Genomic DNA, 15,318 nt, shown 5'->3' with positions numbered 1-15,318 from the left:
CGGGATTGTCGATCATGAGCCTCACTCTAGCCTATATCCGTAAATCGGTTCCCGAACCGTACTTCGACATAGCCGGGCACGTGGGATTGCGAAGAAATGGCTTTTACCTATGGAAAATGCATTGGTTTTTTTTTTTTTTTTTCCTTCATAGACGACTTCCGTCCTTGTTTTCGTTGGGTGAAAGTAGGCGCATGCAATGGAACCATAGACGGACCCTGATGTGAGGTTGCCTCCAATGGGGAACGGAACTGCTTATAGCAGGTGATAGTGACGAGTTTACACTCGTGGCTCCTCTAGTCACAACTTCGTATTATATTGAGAACTGCCGGGTTAGAAGAAAAGAAAGGGGATGAGTTACCACCGCCATATTGAAGTGACATGGGAATGAAGAGAAACTTACCCTCCATTGCAACAACTATACACCGAAAAGTATCGAACTTGCACACAACCCGCCTACCCTATTGTATATCCGTATGGCCCCCCCCAAGTCTGTCTGTCAATGCTGACTTTACATACCTTTCCGACCTGCCAGCCCTGCTACCCACCTCCGAAAAGAATAAGTCGTTGATGTTGGTGTGGTGAGCTGTCCATCATGCACTCCAGTTTTTTCCCTGTGTCATCCCCCTCGACTATCCCTTTCCGTCGACCTGCATATGTGCTCCCTGCTTACTGACCTGTGGCTGAAGAATTTTGCCTCTTCGTAACTTTGCCCATTCTCTTGGCCCTTTTCTCTCTACTCCACTATGCGCATACATACCTATGTAATTATTCCCTTTTTCCTTATTCCTTACAAATCATTTTAATTCCCATCAATTGTGTGTTGATCAGCTGGCTGGCCCACACCCCTCCTCCTCCCCCGAAAAAAAAACGCCGCTTCGATTGATGGATCCGAACCGATCATGGGGCATCGCGAATAATCCCTGGGGAGGCTGACTGGACCCAGCAAGCCTAGGTAGCTAGCTGCCTACCTAACTAGACCGTAGCGTCGCCGAGTTCTGCCTCGGGCCTTAGTAAAAAAAAAGAAATCTGACTTTTGGGCTGAAAGGGGTGGTGGGTGCGTGACCCAAACGATCCCGTGTCTCTCTTTTTTTCTCTTCTCATCAAAAAGCTTCCAGAAGCTTTCTCGAGCATGTTCGTTGCGACACAACCAATTCACAGGAAGGGAGGGGGCCTTTTCCCCTTCTAATGCTTTCCAAAACCAGATTGAGTAATCTGCGGGGGGTTACTTTCAGTCGCGACATACGCTCGGTTTAGGGTCATGGCTTGTGTAGGTAGGTACACTACCAAGATACAACACTGGGCAAAACCATGGTTCCCGTATTGCATGATGATGGGTGGTGGTGGTGGTGTTGCTGCCCGCATCGATATGTGTGTACTTTGCTTCTTTCCGTGATCATCGATCTACTTACTCCACTGTGCCTATCTGTACCTACATATGGATACCTAGGTATGGTGGTCACAATTTCCCATCCCGTCTTGACAACTTGGGTCTGGAGATGGCTTGAAGGTATTAATATACTGTACCTAAGCTGTGGTGACTGCCTAGGTAGGTGATATCTTACTTTAAATAAGGTAAATCGATGTCTTGAACTTAGCTTGATCGGGTTATTTCCACTCTTTAGTAGATCCTCCCTGAGATTTGATGTTCAAGAGCCACATTAACGCCTTCGAGAATACTAGGGATGAAGTAGACGGGATCCAAATTTCCCCATGCCTAGACTGGTCTTGGGTAGGTGACTTGGGGGTTAGATCTGATCATACATACAGCTACATGCCTGTCTACCCACTCCTAGGTATGTAGTCTAGATCATGAGCTTACCGAGCCCGCGGTACGGTTTGAGCTTGATGACGACAAATGATATATTAGAATGAACCTACATAGCATAGGTTAGGTACTTTCGTACGAGCTGCTGAAATGTTTGGGGGGCGCGGGGGGCAAACAAAGAATCGTTGATGCTGCTGGGCATTTCTGTAAATATGTATCAAGTGCTAGGTAGGTAGTAGGTAGCTTAGCGTAAGTTAGCCTTCCTTGGTCCTCTCCTCGTCGGGCTGTGCTAGCTGATATTGATGACCTTGACCGAGAATAGCTAGGGTGAGTGGTGGCGAGACGTATTGTTCTTTCTGATGGGGGGGGGACTAACTGACTGGCTGACTTACTGACTGACTACGAATCCAGCCCGATGTTTGGTTTAGGAAGTATTAATAGTAAGCTACTACGTCTTGGGGGCTTTACTATGAGTCTACTTGCCTACTAGATACCTACTCCGTCGGAGGTAGTTTGATGCTAAGTTGAAGTCTGACTTACATGGCTGCATACCTAACCTAGAACCTTTTGTACATACCTAGGGTAAGTAGTAGTTAACATTGCGATATATGTAAGAAACAATAACATTGTTATAGAAGAATTATATATTCATTGAATACATACAATGTACAACCAGCTGGGTATGTGCAATGTGGGTACCTACTACTAGTAGTATGTAGCTCCTTGCCTAAATCTGGCCAAGAATTGGGGAATCCAGCCAATCAATCGGCTCTACTCAACCCCGGCCTCCGCAGGCTTCCCCCCGTGCTCTTAGCCATTGAACATCCTCTAACACTTAATCCATGTCAATATCTTGATATGTAGTAAGTACACTTTACGAGGTATATCCATAACCTAGCATATAACATTGGAATATATCATTGCCTAGGTATCCAATGAGGGAAATTCTTCCGTAGCTGGAATGATCAATACTAGGTAGTTATTCTCATTAAGTTGTGGCATGCTTTTCTTGATTTTCTTTTTCTGGATAGTTAGTTAAGTGCACATGAAAATCTCTTGGTATATGTAATCCTAACTTACATACATGCACACATTTTCATGCTGTGGGGGTTCCAAGGTTATTAATGGGAAAAGGCTGTAAGGCGGCATACATACACTACTGAAGCAGCATGCTGGAGCAACATGCTGGTTACCTGCTAGTAGGGCACCACATTTTACCCCATCTGTTTGGTAGAACAGCTGGCAACCATTGGTGCTCGTAGTTTGGTTAAACCCTCAGAATGGAATGGCCCGCGCTACTGGATCATATTCCCAACGCACCTCGGAGTCTTAAGGTTAGGTATGTACATAAATAGAGTATACGAGTACGGAGTGCGGGGGATGTTTGATCATAAAACGGCATCGGATGGGAATCGGATGGGTTACAGCCCTATATAAAATATCCTTTACTGCTTGGCTTAAGGTATAACGACGAAGAAAAAGTAACTACTCTTCTGCTTGTATAACCCTCACTGATTTATTTTGCATCAGTGGTTCTTAATGCATCGTATAGTTAACCAATGTATATAGCAATCTCATATAACCGGAGTTTAAGGGTCTGGTTGTCTTACCTTACTTCTTCTTATACCTATGATAAATCTCGCCTGACAATTGGGGAGACAGGTGTGATTATTATTATGTTTGGCAATGTGTAATTGATAAATCATTGAAGTGTTGTTAGGTGCTTTAAGAGGCGATCTCTCGTAATAAAAAATGTAAGTGAAGCCTGACAAACAGGAAAGACTAAGACCACGTGTATGTGATATTCATGGATTTCCTCAATTATCGTTCTGGCTTGCTGGTGCGCTCTAACACGCGCGAGCAGACATACATCGTCATGTGTGCTTACACATATTGTAATCCATAGGTTTATTAGATGCAGGTTCTTCTCCCAAGCCTTCTACCTACAGGGGACGCGCTCCACAGTTCGGGGGAGCCATCATCATGGGTAAGTATCTCCATGTAGTTCATACATGTAGCGTACGCGTACTTGCATACCTACACTACCTACCTGGTAGTATTATACATATAGCCCTGTATGCACATCCAATGTCATCCATAGTAAACGGGACCCCCACCTCGAGCTCATCCATTTTCCCACATTCCATATTCTCATCTCCATTCCCATCCCTATTCTCCGGCTCCCCAGTCGCTATTTTAGCAATCCGGGCCCTCTACACTTAGCCTCACCCAGTCCATCACCATTAGTGGTGCTTGTTCACCTACTTGTCATCTATCACTTTAGCCGCTACTCACATAGTCCTGAGTAAATCCGGTGAGATTCGGATTGTTCGGACGTCGGGGCAAGATTGAACATTGGGATTAGGTTACTTCCCTGCTACGGTCGACGATATCGTCGAGAATCGCACTTACATACAACCCGAGACCTGATTGTCGCCTTACTGGTATGTTTCATGTGGTTTATGTATGTCTATCCTCAGCTCTACTCGTGTTTTTATTTCCCACGTTTTTCCAACGTTGGACAAGTTCGCGTGGGACCTACACGCGGTTTCGGGACAAGTTCAGGTTCCGCGTTGCCTTCGCCGACCTAAAGGTTTTTTTTTTCTCTTCTTTCCCCCCCATACAACTATGCAAGACATCCCTTTTCTCCTTTCTCCGACAATAGCCCTATCCCTTGTCCTCTCGTCTATAGACGAACCAGTCAAGACCCTTGTCAAGTGTCATGTTTTCGCAGCAACGTGCAATTCGAAGGGTTTTATGTCTGCAATGGAACGTCAGGTCGGTAGAAACCTACTTTTGAGCACGGATAGATACTGGGACTACCGTGTTTCTTACGAACCTACCGGGCCTTTACCTACACTTACAAATTATCAACATTTGTAAGTTGTTTATGTATACCATTGAATATCAGTATGTTATGTGTGTGTAAGGTCGAGGTATGTAAGTACCTGGATGCATACTACACATGCATGTATTGTACATACCTAGGTTAGGAGTATAACTATGTATGTATGCAGTACTATGCGTCTACACAACCTACATGTGTAGTTCCAACATCCACATACCTAGTATGTACATACATACATGTAAGCCTAATGTTCAAAATCCCACCAGTTCCTGGGGTACCTAGTAGGGCTTTTCCTTGCTCAATTGCTTGTTATATCTACATACATCCATGGACGTAAACATGGATCAATTGAATTGACTTTTTACCCCCCACATTTTATCCCCATGTCTATACAAATACTTTACACTATAATATATGGATGTACCTACATAGTACATGCACTCTCTATTCTCGACGGGGTTCCTTGTACTATGTATGTAGATACAATATAGGCAGACATGAAATTAATATCCATATTACTTCTTGGGGCACCTCCTCGCTACCTAGTAGATACATTACTTTAGTCGTCCCCAATGTTACACCTTCCCCAAATTCCCACTTAATTACTTTTCACCTAAACTCCACCCCGCCGCACTAGCTTCGTCAGGTAACTAGTAATTACCTAGGACGGTTAAGGGTTGCTGTCAGGTGTACTATAGTAGCCCTGGAGGTACTTTGCTGCTCCTTTCGAAAAGAAGGAAGGCGTTTTCGGTTCCCAAATGGACCATGGCCAATTTACCGCAATGGGCGGCATTTACAAATTCCTAACATTTCTTCTACCCGTCTCCTACTATGTATCCTACCTAACTATGTAGACGTGGGATCTTCAGACCTACATATGTGAAAAAAGAAAAGAGAAGAAGAAAAAAATCGACTAATTACATTCTCCCCAGTTTAGTTCGTCTTGGGTCCTTTTTAGCTCGAATATCATCTACCCTTCTTCTACCTTGATTTCCCCCCTCAGCCTGGTTCTATTCGCTTATCCACGTAGCCGGCGATCCGATTTGCCTTCCCCAGCTTCCCAGGTCGATATAGCGCTCGGCGTTCCTTGATTTGGTCGTTATGTGGTAGTCGTAGCAAAGTTCATAGGTATAGGCATAGGCATAGGCGAGGTTGCTTGTTTCGAAGGCGCTCTAATCTGTACCACCACCAACGCCCATACCAATATCATCGTCGCCATCACCATTTCCGTCATCGTCTTCGCTATAACATTGCTAGTTCCACCGCAACCGATTAACCCCGCTACGCGCCACGCGCCGTAGTAATTCGAACTCCCGAGTTGTAAGACGCTTGGATCGTCGGGGTGTGGTATTAGCGGACACATTTGGTCGGGGTTTTTAGTGTAATAGGTCTGTTCTGGTCGAGAGTGGCCAAAACATTGCTGGTGGACCAATTGTTATACTATCCAGTCTGGAGAACAACAAGGAAGCTACTCCACAAGAGGGTGAGATAACCTTGCCACGAGCGATCCGAAACCAAGGCGCAACGACTCTTCGCAATATCATGACGCTTCATAGAACATGACTTCTGTTCTCCCCGCACCACTTGGAGACGTGGAACTATCCGTACCCTTTGCGCGATCGAACTTAACCATGACCATGCCCAAGGCACAGGAGCCGACGCCGCCGCAAAATCTTATGCAGGAAGATGACTTGCAGCGTGGTCGCCGCCGCAGTCGATCTCTCGACGGCAATGATAGCGACCAGGCTGGCGAGGGTGACAATAGGAATGACAATTCATCAAACTCTGATGGACCAGTGAGGAAGCGGAGGCGGAGTCGTAAAGGTCTCGACAAGAAATTCGAATGCCCTACCGAAGGTTGTGGCAAGAGTTATTCGAGGGCCGAGCATCTGTGAGCTTTGGAAAACGTTCGTTTCCTACGATGTGCCCTACCTACTAACTTATTTCAAAAAGCTACCGTCATCAATTAAACCATTCACCGAAGCAGATATATAGATGCGACTTTCAGGATTGCAAGCGCCAGTTCGTCCGACTTGACTTATGCAACCGCCATAAAGATCGCCATACTGCGAAGGGGTCTGCGCTGAGTCGAAAGGATTCGTTAATCAGCCAGACTTCCCCCGTCGACAACGTAAGAGCTCCGTACCCTACACCTAGTGCGGTTTCTCCCGATTCCGACAGGCTTGGGCCAAGCTACACTCAAGGACACGGAGCTCACTATGAATACCAGTCCCCAAAAGATACCATCGGCACACCCTACACCCCGATAGCAAATACACCACCGACGGGCTTCCCTCATACTGGTCCTTCAAATGGAGTTGACAGTTATATGCACCATGACCCAAGCTATCCCGGCTCTCATGGTGCGCGACATCCGCACCACTCCCCTACTGGCCCTCCGCGGCCCTTGGTTCAGTCCAATGTTAGCGGTCCTTATGGTGTTATGTCACCCGTCACGACACAACATGGCAATTACCATGGCCAACTCAGCAATACTCCCCAGTCCGCCCCATCTATACCATATGTTACTCAACAGAACTTGACACCATTCACTCTACCGCCTTCGGATTTCTCGACCACCTCCGCTGCTGGTATGTCCAGAGAGCCTGGACAGCCTTACACATCGCAAGCCTCTAATGAATACAGTGATCATTCACATGCCCAGTCAAATGGTGAGATGGTGTTATTAGATCAAATGGCAACGCAAACTACCATTCCAGTGTTTGGTAGCGACGGTGTCTTGAATAAGTCTCCATATGTGGCTATTCCAGAAGACTTTTTCGCATATTTGTTCAACACCGACGGCTCACCTCAGATGGGCCATGTGATGCCGCATAACCAGTATGCTAAGTGCGTATCATCTATGACGGTTAATAAACCCAATGTGAAAGCTAACAAATTTAAATATAGCTACGGAGAACACCAGTATAGCATGCCATATTATGGAACGGACGGTGGACCTCTCGGCTATTTCCCACCATCTTCCCAGCCGCAACAGGTGATGGCAGTCACAAACCTTCTCGATCCAAATCTTCCAGAATCCCTATTATCTGAAGAAAAGAGCCAGGAAATTTTTGACTTTATCAAGGAAAGGTTTCACGAAAACGACCATGCGCCGGTTGAACGTCAACGGGAGAGTATTTTGGATGGGGACAGAAGCGACGAGAACCACATGCTAAGTCGAAAGATGATGCAGCAGTATATAGGCTCTTTTTGGCTTCACTTCAGTGATCAAATTCCTATCCTACACAAGCCGACTTTTTCGCCAGATAAAACTCCGAATTTATTATTGATAGCTGTGATGGCCATAGGTGCGGCTTGCCTGGATAGGACACATGGACCAAAAGTCATAAGAGCTGGATCTCAGCTCTCTAACTTTCTTGCGTGGCATCTTAGGTGGGAGATATTTATGGACGTAAATTGCCGCCCCCCGGCGAAAATATGGGCCTTCCAGACTCTGCTACTGTTAGAGCTATACGAGAAGATGTATTCGACAAGGGAACTTCATGAACGAGCCCACATACATCACGCAACAACGATTACGCTGATGCGAAGAGGAAGATCGTTAATTGGAAAGTCAGCACTCGATTCACCACCGAATCCTCGAGATGAGAAATTAGGGACGAATGGTTCTAGACATTCTTCCACGTCGGGTCTTGCACACACGCCAGATGAGTGGTGGAACCACTGGATCACGAACGAAACTACCCGGCGGGCTGCGTTTGCCGCATTTCTCATCGATTCGATTCACGCAACGATGTTCGGGCATTCAACTGTGATGGTCGCGCACGAAATGCGCCTACCGCTTCCTTGTGACGACCAATTATGGAAGGCAACGAGTGGCGCTGAAGTTGGTAGGATCGAGGCTAATCTCATGTCCAACGGAATCAAGCCTATCTCGTTTCTAGAAGGGCTCAAGCGAACTCTTGCCGGGCAAGAAGTACAGACGAACCCTTTTGGTCGGCAGATTCTTATGGCAGGTTTGCTAAGTGTGAGTTGGCATATGAACCAACGTGATCTCCAAGTCAGCTCACTTGGTGGCGGCGTGCAGCAAGCTCTTGGTGGTCGCGACAAATGGAGATCGACACTTACGAAAGCATTCGACTCGTGGAAGACGGACTTCGATAAGTCGTTACAATGCAATGATACAATGGCTGACCCATATAGCTATGATAAGCGGAACGAGGCGAATGTGGTTTTCGAAAGCCGGACCGTGCTACATCATCTAGCACACATGGCAATGCACGTGGATATTGTCGATTGCCAAATATTTGCCCGTGCAAAACGGCTACTCGGTAGGGCGATCGGCACACAAGATTTGAATAGCGCCCAGCGGAGGATGAAGGACCTTTGGGCCCCTTCTGCAAAAGCTCGTGACGCTACCTTCTACGCCGCCAAGTTCTTGTGCTCGGTAATGCTCCCGGAAAATGCGAGTTCCCATCCGGATGGCTACAACCGCCAGTCAGGAATCGTTATGTATCTAGCTAGGGACGACGTCTTACTGAATCGACCTTGGGTGCTTTACTTCGCAGCATTAGTTGTGTGGTGCTATGGGTACGCCCTCGAGGGACCTTGCGCCAAGATCCCAATTCCCACCACTACACAGGAGAAGATGAACCAAATGCGTGACTACTTGCAACGGGTTGGCTCTGTATCATCACCGGAAGACTTGAAGGGCATGAAAGGTGTCAATAACAATAGCGCCTTGCTTATAGTACTCAAAGATTCATTCGAGTCGACGCGGTGGGAATTGCTCCACGAAGGAGCGACATTGTTGAGCAACTGTATTCAACTCAATAGCGGTGCAAGCTTGTAGCAGTTTAGTGTTCAGCAAAAGTGTTGGCATCTTACGATGAGTCGAAAAAAGGGAAAAAAAGAAAAAGAAAAGAAAAAGGGGGGGAGGGAAGGAGTTATAGGACATACGGAAGCACGATGAACGACAACTTTGGAAGACGATTAACTGATATATGAGGGAAGGGATTGGATTATGGACCAGCGGCATCGAAAATTTTCCTTTGCGAGGATCATATTGTTCATTTACCAGAGTCATTACCGCCATTGGGAGACTTGGATCATCCAGCTTTTTACTATTGTAACTAAAACGGCATCTCGCTATATACCCATCACGACACAACGTCGCCATATCATTACAACTGGCTACATACCTATATAGTATGTATTTGTAAAGCGTTCTCTTGTTGCTCGACACGTATATACCTGCTATGGTAGGTACACACCTACTAGTAGTCCTATTCAACTATATACTAAGTTTGTATTTACTAAAAGTTAGCAATGCTTCTTTGGTGCTGATTCATGGTCCTTGCCTAGGTGCCTAGGTAGGTGGATGCCTACACACATGGAAAGGAATGGATGCATTGTGAATAGTTATGAATCGGACTGGCCGGATGATGCTCGGCCGGTATGGAAGAAGATTGATCGTTGAATATATGTAACCTATGTACATACTTCCAATTCTGCTAAGAGCGAAGACTGAAGCTACAGCATGCACATCCATGGATCACCCTAGAATAGCACCGGAACTTTCCGTTCTGAAAGCTGGGGTTTGGGGGCTAGCTCTAGGCAAGCCGTAGAATGGAGATACATGGATGTGCCTAGTAGATATGTACGGCGTACATAGCACCTATGTCCATGTAGATAGGCATCAAACATGATTTGAGATGTGTACATTTATGTTTACCGGAACCTGCGGCATGGATGTTTCTAGGTTAGATGTTTCAATGATGGAGTGTAGGTTTGTACTTAGGCGTACTGACTACTGATATATCATAATACATAGTATCACTATCACTATTATGTACATAGTATGCATTTAAATATAGGTTCGTCTAAAACTATATGTAGGCAGCTGGGGTATAAATACATACATGGATATATCCTATTAGATATGCCTGTAGCTGACTAACCTAGTGGATACCATCGTAATTACTGGAGCCTTGCAAAGCTGGGAGCCCTGGAGAGTTTTGGAAAGTCCGAAAATCGTTAAACTTAAAGCCGACGGCAGGAGTGGACCAATCCTCCTCTTAGCTTCGTTGATAAACTGACAAGTCCACACTTTGGCCCAGGGCTTCCTCCTCCACCTGTGACCTCATCTTGCACCTCATCGGCTGCTGCGACCATAACTAACCCATAACTAACCCCAAACGCAAAGACGAGAGGATATCACTCATCCATCTCTTCTTGATACTCTCTCCATCTCTTCCGTCCATCAAGATACAATGGTCCTCTTGACAGAGCTTCCACCAGAGATCGTGCAGCATGTTCTGGGCTATGTCGACCCGCCCGACTTAGCTTGGATTCCCCGCATTTGCAGGAGCTTCTACCATACCATTAAGGGGAATTCCTCCCTTTTTAGAATAGTCTATCTCAACAATCTCGACAAGCCTCCAAGCAAATCTGTTATTGATTGGGAGAAGGCCATCAAAGATACTGTTCGCCTAGAGGCTATATGTCGCCGGGAAACTGTGGAGGAAAAGGTGTGATCATCTACTATGAAGCTCTCTTTACTTACACTTAAACCCCTATCTTCCTTATCTTCCATAGCTTGCCCATCTCTCCTATCTGCTTAGATAGGTACCTAATTTGTATTATGAGAATAGCATAATCCCTAACACTGTCTTGTGCAGAAGAGCGAGCTGAGCTTCGTGTATGAAACCGTCCGGTTTCTCCTCCAGAATGCTGCAACCGACACGGAGCGTGTCCGGTCGATGACTTACCCGTCGTCCCGGAATGCCGAAATACTATCCGACATCTTTAGCAAACCGACCACGAAAGCTGCGTTCTTGTGCCGGTCTTTCACCTACGAGCGTGTGTATGCAGAGGTAAACGATTCTCTGCCCGATTATTACTACCGGCACCGGCAGCCAATATACCAGATGAGCGCTCACCTACACTGTCTCTACGGAGTACCAATATTGCACATCCCGGACTACCCCCGCTCCAACAGGTGCGGCAAAGCAAGGCCGTTTGCATGCTCCAAAGTCTACGACCTACGGCAGTACACCGACAAAACCAAATGGGGCCCTTTCAGGAACGATGATACGGGCCGCGTAGACTGGGAGATGGTCGAAGCTGTTATGATAGTGTTGGCATCCAATATCCGCAAGATGAATCTAAATAGGCTCCCCGTGTGTCGCAACTTCTGGGAGACCCCGTTCGCTGGCACCTGGTCACAGAGCTACAAGCCATTGCCATTGGCACGCGAACCCGACCCGGTAGAGCTACAGGACCCCTACGGTGTTACGGGCACGTGGCTACGAGTTGTCTGCTTCATCGACTACACTGACTTCTATGCATACAACTTTACCGCGGGCAATCGACTACCGCCCAACGCACCGCGAGACCCAATCGACATCGGTGAGGCTACGCGGTTAATGCTCATGAAGATGCGTGTGACAAAGATTGAGCCGCCAGGGCCCGAGGATGGACAGGAACTGCCAATTGTCCACTTCAAAGGAATCTCGAGAACGCTAGACGATACTTTCGACGAGAACGCTAACTCGGACTTGAGAGGTATGAAAGGTACGTCTTTAGTTTTGCTTGGAGAATGCCTGGACGTGCTAACAAGGGCCACGGGGGCGGCACGTAGGCTCGGTACGTCTGACGAAGGAGGGAGAGGTGCGATGGACGACGTTCTCAATAATTGGCGGCGTCGAGCGTTGGCGTAGCGAGGGTATACAGGTTGGCGGCGTTCGGAGCGCGAAAGGTGTTATGGGGAATTGGTTCGATACGTAAGTGGAGTCTAGGCATTGTCTAGCATGAATTGTACCTATTTAAATGGGAACTAAACAAAGCGAACAGGGACTACAGTCCGGAAGGCCCGGCTGGCCCGTCGGGGTTTTGGAAAGTGTCAGATCGAGCTGCGGAATCGGGTGGTTATAAAGCTCTGATGCAGGATTTCCTGCCTCTGATTCAAGATCAACTCGACGAGACGCACGACGAGTACGATGCAGGAAATTTCGAGGACGCAGAGGAGGAATATGAGGAAGAATACGATGTGAACGAGGAAGATGAGGATGACGAAGACCACGAGATTGAGATCACGGGGATATCGTGGGTGATGTGGTCGAACGAATAAGGTGATCTCCCGATGCCTTATTCCATGTCTTGTGGTTACCTTTGTTTGCCATGCATTGTTTTTGTTTTTGTTTTTGTTTCCGTTCTCTCTTCATGTTTCCACATCCAGAATGATTTACTTAACGTGGGAGTTTTGGCGAGGAATGATACCTGCCTACGAAGTATGTATTCCAAAGTTATGTATGTATGGTTTGGGAGGTCCCTTAAACTCCCTTTATGTGTTGTCAAATATTGTGTTTTTTTACATTGTAGGTTCAATACATGTGGTAGGTTCCATGTAGGTAGTGGAGTGTAGTTTGCTTTTTGAAGTTATGTAGCTGTGATTCATTCAATTGAAGTTGATTTGCATTTATCAATGATAGTATTAGGTATAGTTACATATATGGTCTTGTCAATTGATAATATCCATCTATCAAGCTACTTTGTTTAATTGAGTTCATTCTTGGCCCGAGCTTCGGTATACCCCGGTTTACGTCAAACCTCGGCAGGCTGTTGGATGTTTTGGATCCTCCATTTCTATTCCTCCATTTCCTCCATTATTTTGTTTGGTAGATAGACAGTACAACTTTCAACTTATACTTGGGTTATTATCATTTGATCCTCTATATTCTTCGGTGCCACAATTCCCAAAATACTAATTCAACTCGAATGTTAACAAGGCTACAACAATCATGTTGATATTCCCTTCTTGACATTCCACTAACTACACTCTACACCACCTCTACGTATCTTAATATAATATATAATTCGAATTCGAATTCGAATTCCGGCACAATTAAGCCACGATGGAATTCGTCACTGCCCTTCGGGGCACATTCGACGATCAGAAGCCCTCACTATTCGAGCTTCTCTCCGAACAACAGCTAAACTCGCTTCTACCTCCAACAATACGATACCTTCTCACCGTTGCCACGCACCGTTATCCCCGTTATCTGCTACGTGCCCTGAACTCCTTCGATGAACTCTACGCCCTTTCCATGCTCGTCATCGAGCGCCATTACCTGCGAACCCGAGGTGGCAGCTTCACGGAGCACTTCTACGGCCTAAAGCGAGAAAAGGCATTGCAAGCCGAGATCCCACGCGCTGCCACCCTCACTCCCGAACTCGTCCGGGAGACCCTCAAGCTCACGCCGACGGACATCTGGAAGAACCTGGCCGTGATGGTCGGGCTGCCGTACCTGAAGCGGAAGCTGGACGAGGCCCACGAGATCGAGGCCCCACGCGCCCTGCTCGGCGCCAATTACACGCGTATGCCCGCCAACCCGACCCTCAAGCAGCGGTTCGTGCACTACTTCAAGTGGTTCATCCGCAACGTATACCCCAGCGTGCACGCCGCCTACTACTTTAGCATCATCGCCTTCAACCTCGCCTACCTCTTCGACAACACCAAGTACCACAACCCCTTCATGTGGCTCATCGGCACCCGCATACGCAGGATGACCAAGACCGACTTCCACGCCCTCGAGGCCCTCCGCAAGGCGAAGCCCGGGAGCCCGCCCCTGACATTCGCCGGCCTGTTCAACCCGTGGACTATGGGTCCCAAGCTGCTGGGCAGCTTGTCGGTTCTATTGCCGACGAGTATCTTCGCGCTCAAGTTCCTCGAGTGGTGGTATGCGTCCGACTTCGCGAAGCAGCTGTCGAGGAAGGCGGCCGAAAACCTCGAACTGCCGCCACCGGTAGTGTCTGGGTTATCTACCTTGGGCATCAAAGTAGCGCCGAAGAAGGGGGCAGAAGCACAAGACCAAGGCGAGAAGAATAAAGACGATAACAACAAAAAGGGAGAAGGAGAGGAGGAGCAGAACAAAGTCCCCGTAGCGGACGACGCGCCGATCGCTACGCCGACGATGCTGCCCATCTTCACGGTGCCGGCGTCGGAGAACTCGGAGCTGTGCCCGATCTGCGACGACGAGATACAGACGCCGACAGCGTGCCAGACGGGCGTCGTCTACTGCTACACCTGCATCCACAAGTGGCTCGAGGGCAACCACCCGCGGCAGGAGGAGTTCATGGCCACGCAGGCCGGCAAGTGGGAGAGCGGCGCTGGCAGGTGTGCTGTCACGGGGCGTCGTGTGCTCGGCGGCACGGAGGGCTTGAGAAGGATCATGATTTAATATATTTTATTTTATTTTTTAATGGGTCGCTATCAGAGGTTCTTAGATTAAAAGGGTCTGTCTGGGTTTATCATCGTGCAGATTGATGCATGTAGCATTGGGTCAGGCACTGGCGTTCTGGGGGTCACATCTACATACACCTACCTATATATATCTAAGTACCTTAGGTACATATGAAGAAACGGCTCCACGCGAGAAGCGAGCAATGGGTACCTACCTGCACCAAACCATATGTATGTATGGCATATATACCTACCTAATCCTAGAGTTTTCCAATTCCCTTGGGTGCCTAGGTGGATGGTAATCTGATCTCGACGACATGACATCTAGACGGTGTCGTCTGGGCCAGGATAGTATATTCTACTCACCTACCTACACTCAATGCACGGCCGTCGCCTAGACTGATTACTATAGGTGCCTCCAAAGAAGGTGATCCGTGGTTTCGTCTCTTGTTCTTTGGGCACTACAAGGGGCTTACAAGACAACCTAGTACCAGAGGT

The 15,318-nt window shown here is 47.4% G+C and overlaps 3 protein-coding genes across 3 annotated transcripts; all 3 read left to right on the top strand.

The window, feature by feature from the left end:
• Positions 1-6,172: 6,172 nt before the first annotated feature.
• On the top strand, positions 6,173-9,429 carry GGS25DRAFT_512319 (fungal-specific transcription factor domain-containing protein; the record flags this gene model as incomplete). The annotated part of the gene is made up of 3 exons (XM_049262779.1): positions 6,173-6,504; positions 6,567-7,463; positions 7,524-9,429. 3 exons carry the CDS (start codon positions 6,173-6,175, stop codon positions 9,427-9,429), a joined length of 3,135 nt encoding a protein of 1,044 aa, XP_049121165.1.
• Positions 9,430-10,569: 1,140 nt separating this feature from the next.
• Positions 10,570-13,098, top strand: GGS25DRAFT_469074 (uncharacterized protein). Its single transcript, XM_049259123.1, has 4 exons — positions 10,570-11,107; positions 11,258-12,143; positions 12,220-12,361; positions 12,432-13,098. Exons 1-4 carry the CDS (start codon positions 10,850-10,852, stop codon positions 12,706-12,708), a joined length of 1,563 nt encoding a protein of 520 aa, XP_049121164.1. The 5' UTR covers positions 10,570-10,849; the 3' UTR covers positions 12,709-13,098.
• A 131-nt stretch (positions 13,099-13,229) lies between these two features.
• Positions 13,230-14,905, top strand: GGS25DRAFT_18753 (Pex12 amino terminal region-domain-containing protein). The gene has a single exon (XM_049256688.1). The coding sequence runs from the start codon at positions 13,493-13,495 to the stop codon at positions 14,816-14,818; it is 1,326 nt and encodes a 441-aa protein (XP_049121163.1). The 5' UTR covers positions 13,230-13,492; the 3' UTR covers positions 14,819-14,905.
• Positions 14,906-15,318: the final 413 nt, after the last annotated feature.

This window comes from Hypoxylon fragiforme (assembly GCF_022984875.1).
Source record: "Hypoxylon fragiforme strain CBS 206.31 chromosome Unknown GGS25scaffold_1, whole genome shotgun sequence".
NCBI lineage: Eukaryota > Fungi > Ascomycota > Sordariomycetes > Xylariales > Hypoxylaceae > Hypoxylon > Hypoxylon fragiforme.
The sequence above is the reverse complement of the archived record's forward strand: the minus strand, read 5'-3'. Positions and strand labels throughout refer to the sequence as shown.